Source organism: Plecotus auritus (assembly GCF_963455305.1).
Source record: "Plecotus auritus genome assembly, chromosome: 1".
Lineage (NCBI taxonomy): Eukaryota > Metazoa > Chordata > Mammalia > Chiroptera > Vespertilionidae > Plecotus > Plecotus auritus.
Genome location: NC_137770.1, coordinates 93,258,409 through 93,276,637, shown reverse-complemented (window position 1 = coordinate 93,276,637; position 18,229 = coordinate 93,258,409). Strand labels below are relative to the sequence as shown.

Genomic DNA, 18,229 nt, shown 5'->3' with positions numbered 1-18,229 from the left:
CTTTATATACTTGATAAATATTTCATCCCTACCATAAAGAAAGCTTTTTATCAACTTTGATTGTTTTTTTATTACCTTAAAGTATTGCAGTTGTTTCTCAGCATTCATTGTTCCTTCCTTTTCTTGTCTCAGACAGGAATTGAAGATGAAAAGCTCTGTATCTCTCAGCCACCCTTTCAGCTCTTTGATCCTGACCTCCAGCTGCCTTACCAGGCTTCCGCTTTCAGGAGAGAGCAGGTCACGTGGACCAGACCCACGGGGCCCTGCCATTGTGTCCTGGATCTTCTCTCCCAGGGTTTTCTAATGCATCAAATTAAAAACAAACACAAAAATAAAAAACACCAACAAAAATAAAAACACAGGTTAGCTTAGGTACCAAAACCTATCACAGTTTGGCTGGTGACACGAACCCCGGGAAAGTATCCAGCCATACCTGCCATCTCACCACAAACATTAATTCAGATTAGCTCACTGTTCCATTTAGGATTTGAATTCTTGAGCAATGTGTGTTGTTCTGACTACCACTAGTGGGTTAAGAAGACCTCATTCACTTATAGTTTCCTTTAACAGAAAGGATATTTGACCCAAAAGTTCACCATGGTCACTGATAAAAATTCATTTGAATTCTCATAATGGCAGTTTGTAGTAAAAAATTCTCTGCATAAAATTTTCAGGAGATAGAAGTCTGAGTTTAATCAATGTACTAAAGAGGCCAAGAGAAGATTGTGCATGAAGAATTAAATTCCTTTTTTGGTTTTGTTTAGTACAATTTACCAAGCCATATGACTGAGGGCTGTTAAGAAGGAGTAGACTCCTTGGTGCTGTTGTTCATTTTACCTGACTTGGAAATTGTTCAGCCCCACAATTTTCCCCACTTTGCATTTGTGGGTGCTAGACTTTCCAATATATGTATTAAAATAAGTCCCAATCCACTATGCTAGTACTTCTTAGATTAACTACTCCGTCATGAAGGTGTAGTCAGGGAGGGCTTTTTTGTGTTGTTTTTGTGGAAAACTCTCTCTTTGGAGAATCAGTAGGAGTTAATCTATATTGATGAATTAAACCTAAAAAAATAACCTTTAAAACACAAATAAAATTAAGTCAACAAACATTCAACTGCTGTGTAGTGTTCTGTAAATAGCATCTTTAGGAGATCATAACAGAAAAATAGCCTTTCTTGCCAACACGCTTATATTTTCATGGTGCAAATATTGATAATTTGAAGACCCTCAGTAGAATCCAGATTTAGCTATTGTTTTTATGCTGTAACAAAAGTAGCAGCAGGAGGTGAAATCAATGCCCTTGGAGGGTAGGGTCACAAAAAAGAATTTATTGCCACTTTTTTGTTCTGGAACAGTTTGCAATCATAAATTCTTCATAAACAGAATACTTCAGAGAATGGTCCGTCTTCATAAATATACGACAGAGGACATCAATTTCATTTAATTCACAATTTGTGTCAGCACAGCAGATGCCAATGCCTGCCTTGATAGGGTTGTTTAATATGCAATTGAGACAGAGTAATATGCAGCACAGGGGACAAAATTTCACAGATTAAACTGTACGCACCACTGACATTTCATTCTAATGTATTTCCATTCCACACTGTTCACCTTAGATGAAAGTAATATTAAAAACCATATCCCTCTATTTTACTATTGTTAGAAGTTAAAATCCTTGTCTTTAAATTTTTTTCATGCCAATTAAAATGTAATCATGCCAATTAGAGTGGCAGGTCTGGTGGTGTTAGTGTGGCACAGGTTTTATTCAAACCTTCCCTCCACCCTTCTCTCTTCCTAAATCATTACACAACTCTGCATATTGTATTCAGATGGTATTATTGTCAAAATGGCAACCATTTTTAAGGTCTCTGACTCATAAAGAATAACTAAATAGTCTGTTTTTTAATGTTATGTTGATTTAAATTTTTTGTTGAGAAAGCAATATGCATGACATACTTTAAACAATGTTCAAAGAAAGATTATTGTTAGTTATTTATCAAATTAGAAACAGATATAGTTCTATTTCTATATAACCAAACTATTGCTTTATCTATCAGGCACCTAAAGTTGCTGTCCTCATTTAGGAAACAACCTTTTAAAATGTCCTATACTAACCACATTTCTCCTGTAGGAGATCAAGGAATTCTGTAGAATTTCGAAGGTTCTGATTTAAATCACCATATGACAATGTGAAAGCCATTAATTACTATTAAAAAGTAATGTAACAATAGGTCAGAGTAAAAACTTTTAACATTTTAAGTTACTTTGCACAATCGCAGAGTGTAGTGAATTTAGATGAGAAAGCAGGGATTAAACTCTCAGCTTTTTAATCACCTAGATTAAGCTCGGCAGAAACTGAGCACTGGCACTCCTCCAAGTCATCAAGCTACATGGAGAGCTTTTTATTCAAAATATTTTTGGAGTATTATTTCTTTAAAAATTAAAAAAAAAGACAGGAAATGGAAGGCATGCAAAATTAGGCTCCATAACTGACACCACCCATACTTAGCTATTATAATTAATCATTTAAGTAATTGACAAATTTAGCTTACCCTTGATTTGAAGTGAAGGCAATTTAGGAGAGAAGTTGATGAAAAAATACTGTTTAACCTCTCTCTCTCAGCTGTCTTCCCCAAAAGGACAGCACTGTCTCCTGCACAGACCATCCTGGCCTCTGGCTAACAGAGCTTCTATATTGCCTTTTTGCCAGATTCTTGCATTTCAGTCTTTGGCTGAGACCCAGCCCATCATTGCGTGAAATGAATTACATGAAACTTTTTTTTTTTTGGCTTTTGTTAAAAGGGAGCTGGAAATTGAGGCACAAAACAGAGACCAATTTAATTCTGCAATTCAGATTTGGGTCAAATCTGCATCTTTGTTTCAGTGGCTTTAGTGTGACTTGAAGGTTGTAGTGACAATGGCATTTTCCATCGGAAGGGTCCAGGAAATAGTTAAACAGTGATGTCTCTAACATGTACCTTCAGAATAAATTCTATTAACGTGCATTCGAGCATGACAGGCAGCGTATATCAGATATACTGTATTATCGTTGACTTGGTGCATACCCATAATACATGGCATATTTTACTTACTTCTTTATGTATTAAAGAACCAAAATTATTAAAATCTGAGAGGAGACAAGCTGAGAGTAAAAAAAAAAAAAAAAAAAAAAAAAATCAACAGAAGAGGAAAAGCAGTGTTTTTCAGCCATAATAGCATGATAGCTTGTTTGAAATGTAGGTAGTGAATTGAAAGAGAGAGAGATATTTGTGCCTCAAATTAGAAATCAGACAGATAGAGTACTTTACTACACAAAAAATGTACACATAGCCTACAAACAGTAATAAAAATGCAAATACCCCAAGCAGTTCCCATTTTTCATTAATTGAGTCCACTTTTTCAAGGAGATCATTTGGTAGTAAAACGCCACCTTTCTTCAAAGCTTCCACCTTACTCAGCAGCTCTGTCTTTTTCAGGCCCCTGATGGACATTTCCACACTGTATCGCTAAAACAAGAAGAGAGAGGTTCTTAGACAATCTTTGAGCACAGCACTAGCGATGCTCGTGGGGGTTAAAAGTTTTTATTTCCAATAATATTTGTGAGGAGACTAAACCTAAATAACTTGAGTAGTGGAGGAACATTGCTGAAGATAGTAAAAAACATATATATTACTCACACATCCATGAACATCCAAGTTATTCATTCCATTTAGTTGACTAAGATTTATGTCTTTTTAAACTAAAGTTCACACACACACATTTGATCTCCAATTTAAAATATTCTGAATCGGAAAACACGTGGTCTAAGGGGAGCTAATATTCAGTTAATTTTGGTCAACATTTGGCTCCAGAGTGCTGCCCATCTGTCATCTCTGCCCCCAAAGGTACAACTAAAATGATCCCTAAAGATTGTGTGACTTCCTTCTTATCCTATAAGTTCTCTGAATTCTCAGTTAAGATTTTTTTTTCATTTTTCTTTTACTTAAAAACTCTGTGTCGGCTTGGAGATGAGGTACATATAGAAAGGAAAAAGAAAACCAGTGATTTAAGAACGGTTACAAATCTATGCTTTCTTATTGAATACTGTGAAATGTTCTCAAATATCACAATTGACTACAGAACCCTCTCCCCCAAAATACATTGTATTGTACCACACTGCCAAGTGAGTCTCTTCTAAAAGATGTTTGCTACATATAACGTAGGTGCTATTTAATATGACAGTTACCATGGTGATTCTCTTCAAATAACTATTTGGATAACTTCATAGTGAGGAGGTCCTATATGATGAACAGCTATAAATGACTATGGCTGTAGTTGTTAAATATATATGTAAAAACATCTCTAAGAAGAAAAACTAAATTCTGGTTAAAATATTAAACAAATTTCACAATTTTAGCACATTTTAAAAATATAATGATAACCCCCAAATTCATTTCATTGAGGCATAAAAGTCAGGTCACTGACAGTGTTGCTCCATTGCCCTGACTGAGCTAAGATGAGGCTTTATCAGATCTAATAAGAAAAGCATTTGTCTGAGCAAAGTAGCAAATCAGCAAGTTCAAAACTTGCCCAAGCAGTGGTTGATTTTATTTACCTTGAAAATATGATATTGTGTCAGATCCCAAATTAAATACAATTGGAAACAGCTTAAAGAAAAAGAAGGTGTGAAATCCCTGTTTCGGTTAATAGATCCTCAGCATTTGCATGCAAATGTTTGCATACTTTCAGTTTCATATTTTAATATTTCATTTGCACTAAACATGCACATTATTTGTATTATATAAACTTCTCCAAATGTTAGTCATTTGTGGCACACAGAACAAAATATTTTAAATAATGTGATTGAAAGCATTTCATAGTATTAATGAATGCTGATCAGGGTGTCAGAGTATCCAAAATTACATGAATATGCATGATGAAAAAAATTAGAGCACTTTCATCATTTGGCCTGTGATACCTGGGAAATTCTGATTGTGCTTTCTAACAGCAATGACCAGGAGCACGTTACTTCAACACTTAGAAAAAACAATGTCCACTTGAGAATGCTGGACCCAACATTGAACAAGTATTCTAGAAACCTACACAGTGTTTTATTTGTTAGAGCGACGAGTGGAGGAGAGGGCAGTCTGCTTTCTGTAATCAGATACCCATCCAAAGATGATGCTGCTAACAAAGATTTACATAATAATACGGGGAACCAGCATTCCAGGCAGGCAGAAGAACCCTATTCAGATCTTCAGCTTATGCCACGTGCGCCAATTGACAGAGGGGTGCTCCATCTGTGTCTCCTGGGAGTGGCCTGGCCTAGTTATCACATTCACCTATGACAAGCTCACCCCACCCCCCAGCTTTACCCCAACTTTGAACAGCTCCTACACAGCAGATCAATCAAGAAAGAAAACAGTTTAGATGTGTCCCATAAACATGACAGCCTTGTAATAATAAACATACAAAAAGCAATTAATTTCATTTTAGTCATAAAATAATTTTCTCTGTGAAATGTAGTACAAGTAGTCACTGCAACAGCTATTATGGAAGGTTATTACATTAAAAAAATAAAACAAGTGTCTTAGGTATGCTCTCTGTCTTTGTCACCATGTAACCTACTGTATAAACAGCCTGATGAAAGATGTGATTGATGGACACAGCCTTCAAACTATAAAAGCTAGGAGAATCCAGCTAATTGTTAGATGTATGAGTACATGGGCATGAAAGGTACTAGAATGTCATGTAATTTAAGGTGAAAATGCTTAATATCTGAAGCACTCTGAAAGTTGAATCAGATATGATTTAGGGCCTTAAGCTGTATATATAATAATGCCACAAGGGTTACATTTTTGTTGATGTTGGTATGGCTTTGCTCTTCTATCTCCGTCTCTTCAGAAGCATTAGACAGGGAGAATCAACCGCCAGCTCTCTCAGTTCTTGGTCATCCTATCAAGTAGGGCTACTTTCTCTTGTGGTGAGAAGATCATTTAATATTCATATTAATTTCACCCACAGCAGTGAGTCAAGGCTGCCCCATTGTGTCCTGTAGTCTGTGGATGCTGTGATCTAGACTACTCTTCAATAGCCAAAATGAGTAGCAAAGTTAAAGTTAGATGGCTTTTCTTGAGTGCTAAGGTAAATAAGCATCCAGTATTTAATTTCCCCACAGCACCTGTGCTGGACTTCTCTGTCTAGTCAAAAATAAAATATACTCTGTTGAAAGGGCATATTTACATTATTAAGTGTATTTGCTTGGCCAATTCAATTTTGACTGCTGAAGCCTCCTAATAGATATGTGAATGATCTAAACTACCAGTAAAGACACAGGCCACTCCCATTCCAAATGCCACTTCTGTGTGTATACAGGATATATAAAGAAAACTTTAAAAACAGTTAAAAATAACCACAAACACTAGTCCACTGTTTTAACTAAGTACTAAAGAAGTTTTTAGAAAATTTGTACTCAGTACTTACTTTTTAAAAGCACAAATGCCAAAATTAAATTATAAAACAAAGCCAGCAAAAATGGGGATTTCTGAAGTAAATATAATTAGAAATGCATGAAGACTTGATTGAGATAACTTTTTTGACAGTTCTGCTAAAGGCTTTTTTCCCTCTTAAAACCTTTTTTTGTTTTGTTTTGTTAAAAATCACATCAAAAATTCTGCCCAAATGGAGAATGGAACAATGCCTTGAAACAGTGTTAATTGTCACCATGGAAACCAGAAGAATAAGCCATTTTGAAACTGGTATAGAAGGCACACATTGAGCAACTCAAGCATTTTCCTGCCTCCCTCAATGTTAAAGAACAAGATGCCTTGTCACTGTGAGGTCAGAGAAAGAAAGCATCATGAAAGGGTTATAGATACTCACTGTCGAGTAAATAAAAAAATAAAAAATAAACTGCATCCAGCTAATGCTGTAAGATGCTATCCAGTGAATCTTTTTGAAACAGAAAGATCATCAAAAGATGGCCAGGATTGGGGGATAGATTCCACCTAAGCAAAACTTCAGGGCTATATTATGTGAACCTTGCCCCCAAAGCTCCCTGGGAATTCTACTGTTGTAATAAAACTTCAGAAGAGGAAAGAAAAAAGGCAGCATGATGGAATTCAAAATAATGCTCTAAAAGCACACAGAGAGATTAAGACATCCATTGTAAGACTTTTGTATGGTGCTTCTGTTGGTTATGCTGAAAAGAGACCAGACATTGCTGAGTGGAGAGTGAAGTTTTGGCTACGAGAAACACAAGAATTAAACCAAAGAATTTTCTCCATTATTAGAACAGGGCTGTCAGATTCTGTGTCTTCCAGATTTGAGTATTTACATCTTATAGTATATTTTAACTGGGCTTTATGTGACTTTATATCAGGAAGCGTTAAAGCAAAGAAAATGATCTAGTTATTAGAATGACAGATATAATAATAAAGATACTTGAATATCTTTCCCAGTACAAAATAATGCCACAAACACCTATACATTCAACATAATCCCATAAGCACACAATGGATAGATAGATAGGCAGACGCACAGAGAAAATACACTGAGAAAATAAAAAGTATTTTGGTCTATCAACTAGAAAGCATATGCTAGGAACACACCAAAACACCAAACTACTGGCAAAATTATGTGTCAAAAATATGCATTTTTGCACAAAACGCAGGGATGTCTCTGTCTATGACTCTGATATTGTGTTTTCTGGCTAGTGTTTGCCCTCCTCATGTGAGGCTTCATGGTGGCCCCTCAGCAAGTCCATGCCTAATGCCATTCAGTGGTGAACAAAGAGTCTTTTTATAGGAAAGTCCAGACCCACAGCTCAGCTGTAATGCCGAGTGCGGGATCTGCCAGAGGCCAGTGTCGGCTTTGCAGCAGCCCCTGTGCTGCCCCCTTTTCCAGAACACAGTCCTGCGCTTACCCTGCAAGTGCTGCCTCGCGGGAGCTCACCTCCCCAACACTTCGGGAAGTGTTCAAGCCTGAAGAAGAGGGTTCAAGCCCAAGACAAATCATAGTCCTTATTTCTTGCAAACTCCTTGTGTTTTACCATTAGCGATTTAGGGCGAATAATTGCAGAGAGAAATTATAGAGACTCCTACAATTGTCCTTGTAAATTAATAATAGACTTTCTTGATTGGGATAAATTTGCTGCTGAGCCTTTGGAAAAATTAAAAAGTGCAATGTCATTTAAAATTGCCAGAACTCGCACAGCAAATTACATCTGAGGTTAAGAATTGAGTTTTCCCCCCCTCTTCTAGCTTATTCCATTTGCATGATCTGGAAATCACATTACATTGGCCATGTATTGTTAATTGGACATAGATTGCATTATCTTTAATATAAATCAAACTACAAATATTAAAATGAATTGCAAATTCCCTAATAGAAGATCATAAAACAATCTTTCTAAAAGTATCTCCCATTAATAATTTAATTCCAATTATATCACTCAGAAAACTTAAGTAGGAAACCTGGCAACTTATTTCTCCAATCATTTATTTTACATAACAAATACCCAAGCCTTTTAAAATAAATACCCAGCACAGAATTCATTGTTATAGAACAAAAATAAAAACACCAATAAGCGCAAACTTCTCATGCTGACTTTGTGTAAAATACTGCATAAAACTCCAAAGGTTTCCTGTCTTGTCCCTTCTCTACCCAAGTCAAGAGCAAGAAAAAAAGTGTCCTATACAGGAAATTTACTAAGTTTAAGAACTATTGTAATTATACGCTTTAAAGTTATAAAATTGATTATTATTCTTCTATTTATGTTTTAAAAGGTTCTCTAGCTCCTTAGATTTTTCTATAAATTTGAGATATTTCTGAAGCCTTTGCATGGCCTTTAATGAGTTTATATTAAATATTTAATACTGTTTAGAGCATATCCACTACTACCAAAAACAGTTATATTCCCAGCAGTCCCACTGTTTCAGGCAGAGGACTTGATTGATCCTCCTAGCCTGAATTGAGGAGAATGAAAAGAAGCAGTTGGAAAATAGCTGCAATCATTTAATGCAGATGACCTCTGACAGCCTCACAGCTCTTCTATCTGAACAGAAATTTGCATGGGGTCTCTGTGCAGAGGAACAATGTAACCTAAATGGTAGACAATCTTTATTCTAATGAAGTGGGTGTCAAGGTCAATGTAAAACTGCAATGATAAATGGTGCACCACTAGGCAAGAGAAGTTGCATAGGCATTGTAGTGCTTTCACGTTAATTGAAGACTGAAATGCACTGCGTGAAAAGCACAAGCCCCTCTTTTCACCATAATGTGCTAACACGCCAATGCAGAGATGATTTCTTCAAGATGCTTGCTGTTGACACGTATCTTATTGCAAAAATAACGCAAATATGAAATTATGGTACAAAATGGGCATTTTTAGAATTTAGCTTTTTCCTGGAATAGAATTACAAAAATCTAAATAAAACTTCCCCAAACAAAATCCTGACACCTAATGTAATGCCTTTGATCCCCTCTTCTTTTCTTTTTAGACCTGTCTTTAATTAGTTTCCACCAAGCAACCTTTTAGAGAACTCTTTGCTGGATACTCACATACTGAACTGAGGAAAGAAGAATCATCCAAATATTATTTCCCCCCGCATTTCTAAGTTTTCTGTTTAGTCTGTAGTTAAGATATTCAGGTATTGTAATGAAAAGCTTGTTTGTTAAAGAAAATAACTATTTTCTAGTGTAACAACTAAAAACCATAGTTTGCCATTGACAAAATAACGGCACAGCAATAATTACATCATTACTTCAGTTGTTGTAGCAATTGGTGGCAGTCGATATTTTTCATCATATAAAAATAAGGATAGTAAGCTGCTTTTAAAAATCCTGATCTACTTAAGCCTTGTAAAGGGGACATTGTTTGCTAATACACTCATTAGCAACCAACCATTTTAACTTCATCAATTAAACAGGAAATGGAGTTGCACCATTAGTTTCACAATTTGCTAAAATACCGATAAGAGCATATTACTAACCATTTGAGAAACATTTCCAGGCTCAATGTATTATATATGATAAACCTGATGCATTTTTATGATGACTTAAAATTTATTCCGGTAAACTCTGTGATGTAGCTACCTTTTCAAATATAAGCTTCCTGCTACAAACAGACTTTAATAACAGAATTACAGTTATACTAGTCAGGAATGGTCTGTAGGTATCTTGTTCTGTAATCCTGGTGACTGATTATATGCTATTGGTATGATTTACTATAAAATAAATGATATTTCTAGTTTGCAACTCTGATGTAAAAACCAACTGTCTCAAATAGAAATCAACATTCCTGAAGTGATAATGCAGTGAAAAAAAAATCTCAACTTGAAGGGAGATAGTGAAAAAGAAAAAAAAAAAGTTACTGATGAAACTGTTTAAAAAACTGTACAGCTTCATCTGTGTGTGATTTGTCAGGTCTGAAGCTTTGACGTGCCCAAGGGGCAGACCCCAGCGGGGAGTAGGCTGCCGAGCTAAATAGCTGTGAAAGAAGTCTTAATGTAGGATGGAATTCAAACTAACCTTGACATGACCTCAGGAAAAATATGCAAAAAGTAAAATGAATGCACTCTGCAAGATACATCCTAATTTTGTGGTGGAGCTGGTTAGTTTTACAAACATAACTGAGACCTTAAAAGAAAAACAGATAGCTAGTAAAAGGGGAAAACTTTGAATTCAGGCAAAAATGTAAGCAGGCATGATGTGTTACTGTGAAGGCATGTGAACCATTTGGAAAGAATCCAAATAAAAACCCACACCGAACAATATTATTGTCAGCCTGTCTATTCAGGAAAATTGTGTTTTTTTTTAGGTTGAATATAAATGACACAAAGCCAAGATTACATCATTGCATTACAAAGTCTGTGTGGCTTTTAGCTGAACAAGTCCCATGGATCTGTTGGTTTAGGACAGTAATTCAGTAAGGAGATTTTAATGTGTTATTTTTCCTCCAGGGTCAATAAAAAATAGAGGAATTTAAGCAGGAAATATCAAGGGTGCTCTCTAGTCTAGTTCTTGCTTTTGATCTGCATTTGCTAAGCCAAACTCAAATTTCAGTTGATGCATTGAGTCTTCATTTGACTTCATTATAAATTTTGCATGTTTTGAACTGATCAGCTTAGGAGGCAGGCATTTATTGTAACTCCCTTGCCAAGAACTGGCTAACTCATTGGATATATGGAAATTTTAATTGAGTGTCAACTTGTATAAAAATTCAATCCTATTACCTTCTCAATGCAATTTTGTAGCAATACCAGTTATTTACTACACTACTAACCAGATTTTAAACATAATTAAATTGCTAAGAACATATACCCAAAATCTAATGACTTAAATCCCTACAGCAAAGATGTGAATTTCTGGACCCGGTATATGTGCTTCTATTAGATTTTCATAAGCCTAAAGTGAGTAGAAATATTCAGTCATTTAGAAGCACAGACGTACACAGAGTTCTGCTGAGAACCTGTTGAACAAATATAAAGATCACTGCTTAATGGCTATGTTATGCCAAGGGCTTCTCTTTGGTCTAGTCTTAATCAATATTTTTGTTAGTGACATATATAAGTAAAATATAAATACAGCATGTTGATCAGAATGCCAGATTATACTAAAGTCACTGATCAATAAAGAATAATATTTTAGCTCAGAGATCATAAATTCAAATATCTACTGGTAGCAGTATACTAGTAAACTGGCTGGGGGTTGGGAGGAGCCCTGATTTGTAGTGTTTGCAGATTTCCCAGGTGTAAACACTCCCACCATGGCAGGTTCCAAGTTACCAAGATTCCAAGCTACCAATAGTTGCTAGTACTGGCAAAACTCTTGAATATTTAGTAATCAGCTCTCAAAAGCCTGTATTAGCCAGCTCAAGCACACCACTACCTAGATGCGAATGTCAAGTAGTTGAACTGAGCATACGTATGACATCTTTAACCTTTCATCTTCTAACTATTGCTAGTGTCATGGAAAAAGACAACTATTTTTCCTATGAAAAGAAAAAAAAAATGTGATGATTACCAACATTTGATCTCAGTGAAGGGGAAATAAGAGGAAGAAGTATGGACTGATGAGAATAAGAAAACTCAATTTTCATCTAAATGGGGCAACCACTAGCTCGGCCCACTGGAACTGGAAACAGTTATGAACAGAGTCAATGACTGTTCTTTTCCCACCCACCCCCACCACCCACCCCCCCAAAAAATAAAAAAAAAACTGCATAAAGAATGGCTTCAATTATCTTTAGATTCAATGAGCAGACAGTGAAAGGTAAATGTAAAAACAAAAGAAATATGATTGGGAGCTTGAATGAAACAAGCATAATAGGGTCAAAAATAAGAAAGGTAACAGGTAGGTCAGCTTGACTATGGTTTACTAGACCCAAATCTGCAGTCCTGGTTCTGCTTGGGTTCCATTTTCCAAGAGGAAGCTAGACCATGTATCAAGTGTACAAAGGAGAGCACTCCCAGGAGGGAGAAGATTCAACACCTCCCCAAGGAGCAAGCTGTCAAAGAAGCTGGAGGTATTAGCAAAGGGGTAAATAAGAGTTGAAGATGAGAGAAGAAAAGAAAGGATATGTTAGCAGACTTTAAATGTTTAGAGGACCTTTACACAGAAAATATTAACCTGTTTTGTCTGACCTCAGAGGTCAGGCATAGGATCAACAACTGAATATAGGAATGTAGCTTGGGCAACAGTGAATTCCCATTCACCAGCAGTATTTAGGCAGAGACCGAAGTCAACCTGATTGGATATTTTATGGGTTAATGAGGCATTGAATTAGGATTGGCCTAGAAGATAGGGCCTAAAGTTCTCTGTTTCAGAGAATTGAGCTTCTGTGGGCCCACATCCACCATAACAAACACATTATTATGTGTAAAATAAATGCCAAGACCAAAAAACGCAAAGTTAAGGAGAAGCTATCTCTTGCTGGAAGAAGAGACTCAGATATAAGATTCTCATGCAGAGAAACCTAAGAGAACAACAATGGAGCAAAGACACAACCATGTAAAATGTAAGCTATATAATCTAAACTCAAGATAGGACACAGAGAATGAAAAGAAAAGCCAAGGTTAACTGAAACTCCTCAAATCATCTTTAATCTGTCCTACTTTAGAGAAATATTTCATTGAATTTGGGTCATTAAATGAAACCTTTTGGGTTCTTTTTTTGATAAATACTTTATAGGAAACTTCCAATTTAGAATTCATGTAGTTCAGTCTATATTTCAACAAGATACTTCATGTAGATTTTTTTAAAGATATAAACTTCACAAATGTTACTCTCAAAGATTTTCTGCTATCAACATAGAACTTTTGCTCACAGATATCTAAGAAATGTGTTATAACCCTTCCTGCCAGCAGTGTGGGCATAATGGCAATTTCTTCTTCATGCTATGAAACTCCATGGTTGTGCTGTATTATGTCAAAATCTGCACATCTCAATGGTTTTTCTGTGCATTCCAATGCACTTCAGTGACGATGTACATCATTGCCATAATATATCATGACTGTTCTAATTACGATTTCATTATGATGCACCATATCTGAGCTGTTGTAATGTCATGTCAGCACATAGTCAGAATAGTTATGCAATTATATCATATCTGTTAGAGTATGCAATGTAGAATGGAAAAAAGACATGAGAAGCAGCAATTAATGTAATGAAACTCAGTTTTCTCCTTTATAAAGTTTCCTGTTTAAAAGTACTATTACTTCTCTTGTTTTTCCATCTCCCAAGCTAAATAAATGCCTCCAAAAACATTTTATTTTTGTTTACTTGGATATTACTATATAATTTAATGGATTTTTGAAAATAAAGAAAAATAAGAAGAAAAAGGAAATCTCTGACTTCAGCTGTTCTCCGTGTCACAAAAGAATGAGATTCACCTAATATATGCTATAAGAAACCCAGTAAAAACTTAAGTGTAGTAAATTAAACTCCACTGTAAACTTATGTATACTTCAATACAACATCACATTCTTCTATTTTCTTTGATCTCTTGTGTAACCATAGAACTTCTTGCCTCACCCCCTAAAACTCTACTGATCAAGCTGTATCTTAAATAAACAAACTATGATAATGAGATAAAGCAGTAATTTTCAACTGGTGTTCCAGGAGAATTTTTAAAACATAACTATTTAGTCAGGGGCACTGAGCTACTTGCCCCTAGATTGTCAAATAAAATAACAACAGCCAACACAATAGCTACCTGGTGAGAATGAATCAAAATTATACCTTTATTTTTGTCATATCGGCAAAAAATATATTTTTTGGTGTGCCGCACAATTTTAGTAATTAGTTTATGCAGGCAATGAGATGAAAAGGGTTGCAAGTTACTGAGATAAAGCATAATAAAATATTCACTTCCCTAAATTATAACCATAAATATTCACTTGCCTTTAGTCTAGCTGCCAAATATCTATAAAAATAGAAATCTTGTTATTTGTCATAAATTTGAAGAAAAAGCTTTCAAAGGATGAGGGCTATGCCTTTTTTTTGGTCACCATGGAGTAGCTTGAATATTTGAGGCCTTCATAAAACACTAAGTCAATGAATAGTTTCTCAAACTAAGTGATACAGGGATTGCTATTTGTTGTTTTAATATACAATCATAGGATAATTTATACATAAAAGCTTACCCATATCTCTATAGCTGAATTACAGAACTGTTCAATGCAAGTATTTATAATAGAAATGCTGATGAAGCCTAAACTATGGATGTATATGATTGTGCAGCAGCAGCCATCTCAAATACAGATATATTTTTAGCATTAGGAGGCACCAAGTTTGTTTAAATCTAGACTTTTTTTTACAATTGCAAGTAATGTTAATAGCACACTGTAAATGTTAAGGCTAAGTGTGCAATGTCAAAATAGATTGAATCTCTCTGAAAATTGAAAATTCAGGCTTTTCAAACGTAATCCAGATGTTTGGCTTTTATTCAGATTTCAAGAAAGAAGGAACTAATATGATATAAAATTCATACATGCATATTTCATTAGTGCCTTTTGTATCGCTGAATTAAACATTCTGAAACGTGCTTTTCCCAAATCACATAGAGTTTTAAATCAAAGCAGTTGCCAAGATGTTGCGCACCTCAAAAATAATGCCAAATTAATTTCGTAAGGAAGAGACTATATATTTCTTAAGTTAATTCTGTTGGTAATGTTTCTTCAAAGAGAATATTTTGCTTTCTCTTTGAGGATGACAAGAAAAAATGAGAGGAAGAGCACTGTAGACATTGCAGTTTATCAAAAAGATATTGCTGCAGAACATGGTCACTGTGGAATCCTATGAGACCCAGTAGACTCGATGAAAGCTGAAAGCACAAGCCTCCATATTGTCATCATCAAAAACTACCTTTTCAAGTTTAGTGCAAATGGACATTCCTTGGGGACTGTGGACTTCAGCACTGAGAGGGATATCTAGAACTCAACATGTGATAGTAAGTGTTAAGACAGAGCCAATCAAAGCATCCCCAAGGTTGTCTGGTCCCAAAACACAATGGAAATGCCATCATACATTTATGCATTTGTAGGGTGTTTTTATGGTTTCAAAAGGTTTTCACATCTACAACCTTAATAGATTCATTATGCCATGAGTTTTTCTTGGTGACTACCCAAATCCCTGTGTAGTAAAGTACTTGATATCATTTTTCGAGGGTATTCTGGTGTCTTCACATCAGATGGGGATGAATGTGGTTTCAGAATTAGATTATATGCTCCTACAACGGAGTGCTTAAGGTTAGGGGCCATGTGCTGTTTACCCTTCATCCACTTTAACTTAGCATTATGGGATAGACTTAGAAGGTTGTTGGGAAATACTTATTCATTTGAATTCTCACAAAAGAAAGACCAGATGAGTGTGTATCAGCTATAGAATATATGCTGGGAATCGTTTTAGTATACAGAAATGAGTAGTATGTGACTGCCTTCTTTATATTTGAATTTTATTCTCAGTGAAAAACATATTTGTTGAAAATATCAATACAGAAATATTATTCTCAATTTTTACATAGAAACAATGAACAAAGATAATTGTTTTCCATGGCCAGAAATGGTTAACATAAGAAAAGCTTCTATAAAATGTATCAAAGAAAAGAGGAAGGTGACAGCAGCTCTTTAAATATTTCAGGACACCTTTTATGAGTTCAGTGTTTTCTCACAGTAATAATATTGGATCAGAATGCAAGAGGCTGGGTCCAATTTCCAACTCCAGCACCAGTCTGCTATGGACTTTAAAACCTTTCTGTTCCAGCTTCTCTCTCTCTCTCTCTCTCTCTCTCTCTCTCTCTCTCTCTCTCTCTCTCTTTTTTTCCTTTGGGGTACATGTTCATATTTACCAGAGAAAGATTTTAAGAAAATAAATTTTAGAGGTTTCAGGCTTTAAGCACTATTTGTTGCTCCAGCCTCAGAAAGCCTGTCATTTCAATGGATTGTTCTCTTTTTTGTTCTCCTACGGCAAGCCCATAGGGAAAGTTAGTATTATCATTTCTGTCTTGCAGATTGAAAATGGATATATAGAAACTAAGTGACTTGCCCAAGGTCAGCAAGATAGTACTAAAACCCAGAAATGAACTTTTCAGGAAAAATTTCAGTTTAGTTTGCTAGGCCATGCTGTTGTTCTAAAAAAAACATCTTTAGATATCAGTCCAGAAGTCTGAGGAAATTGGTGGCTTCTGGGAGTATAATACATAAGATCAAGAGTGCCATTCAAAATGACTCTAGAGTGGTCAAAACACACTTAAAAAACCCACTCTGTGGCTTCAGCAGTGTATACTCACCCTCCAAACCTCAGTAGATTTTTAATAGCTTGAGGTGGAGGCTAAAAGAGCTGATAGGAGAGTTCTCACTGATTGTGATACCTGTCACTCAGAAGAACAACAGCCCACAGTTTAAAGAAGCTCTAGGGTTAAGGTGAAAATGGACAGGCAGTCCTCGGGTTACATTGGACTCGACTTACATCGTTTTGTGGTTACGTCTCCCATTTATTTATAAAAAAGTTCCGTCATTTAGATGTATGTACATAAAGTGCTTTATGTTTTTTATTATTTATTTACCACAAGTAAAGGTCAGGAATTGTTATCTTCCTTTTAATTTTTTTTTTACTGTTTCACTTCATTACTGCTGTGGATGTGCTCCATGTTAAGTGGCGTAGGTGCTTATGTAGGTAGGTTCCAACTTATGGCGAAAATCGCTTTATGTCGCGGAATGGATCTCTGACGTAATCCAAGAACCTACTGTATTAGTAATAACTAAGACCATAAAGAGCAAGTCTGAGTTTTGATAACTGCTTTTGAACACATTTTTCAAGCTATGTAAGGGAATTTGCTATAATCATTCCAGAAAGTTTATTAGAAGAGCTTCATTAGAAAGGAACGTGTATGTGTGCACATGCGTGTGTTTCCAAAATAAGGAAGAGGAAGAAGTGAAAATGTAGATAACAAAATGAAGGGAATGCATAGAGAGATAGAGAGAAAGTAATCTATCTATATAAAACCCTAAGTGACCGTCGCAACCGAACGGATGACCAAACAGGCTGTGTGGGGCAACCAGGCCAGCAAGAGGGTTAGTGAGGGGTGACCAAACGACTAAGCAGCAGACTGCAGGGGGTGACCAGGCCGGCAGGGGGGGCAGTTGGGGGCAACTGGCTGGTGGGCGGGGGCAGTTGGGGCAATCAGGCCAGCAGGCAGAGGCAGTTAGGGGTGATCAGGCTGGCAGGGGGCAGTTAGGGGCGATCAGGGAGGCAGGCAGGTGAGTGATTAGGAGCCAGTGGTCCAGGATTGTGAGAGCGATGTCCGACTGTGGATTGGGTTCAAACCGGCAGTCAGACACCCCCTGAGGGGTCCTGGATTAGAGAGGGTGCAGGCTGGGCTGAGGGGCCCTCCCCCCTCCCCATGCACGAATTTTGGGCACCGGGCCTCTAGTAAGTAAATAAAGGAAGTTGCAAGGGTTTAACCAGATATGGGAAACCATATCTAGTCTACAGAAAACAAATCACAAAAATTATGTAAAAATAGAGTATTGAGGAAGAGGAAGGAAATCACACCTATAGAGGTCTTCAGTTACTGACATTCCTGAAATAATGAAATGAGAGAATATCATAATGATAACTTAAAAATTTGCATCAGGGCTGCAAAAATTCACCAAGAGGAATGAAAGGAGGCAGAAGAACCAGGATGTGGCCATTTAGCATAGCTTACAGCAAAAACAACAGAAATAGGTACTAATACTTTGACTTCC

At 36.1% G+C, this 18,229-nt stretch overlaps 1 protein-coding gene across 3 annotated transcripts in view; it reads right to left on the bottom strand.

Annotated features, from left to right (window-relative positions):
• The window catches only part of AKAP6 (A-kinase anchoring protein 6), a 495,085-nt gene that overhangs the window by 77,236 nt on the left and 399,620 nt on the right, over positions 1-18,229 (bottom strand). For all 3 annotated transcript variants that reach the window (XM_080685020.1, XM_080685019.1, XM_080685021.1), the window contains 2 exons: positions 3,362-3,508; positions 76-300 (listed from right to left, as the gene is read on the bottom strand). In XM_080685020.1, coding sequence (XP_080541146.1) covers positions 76-300; positions 3,362-3,508 — 372 coding nt within the window. The remainder of the gene's footprint in view (positions 1-75; positions 301-3,361; positions 3,509-18,229) is intronic.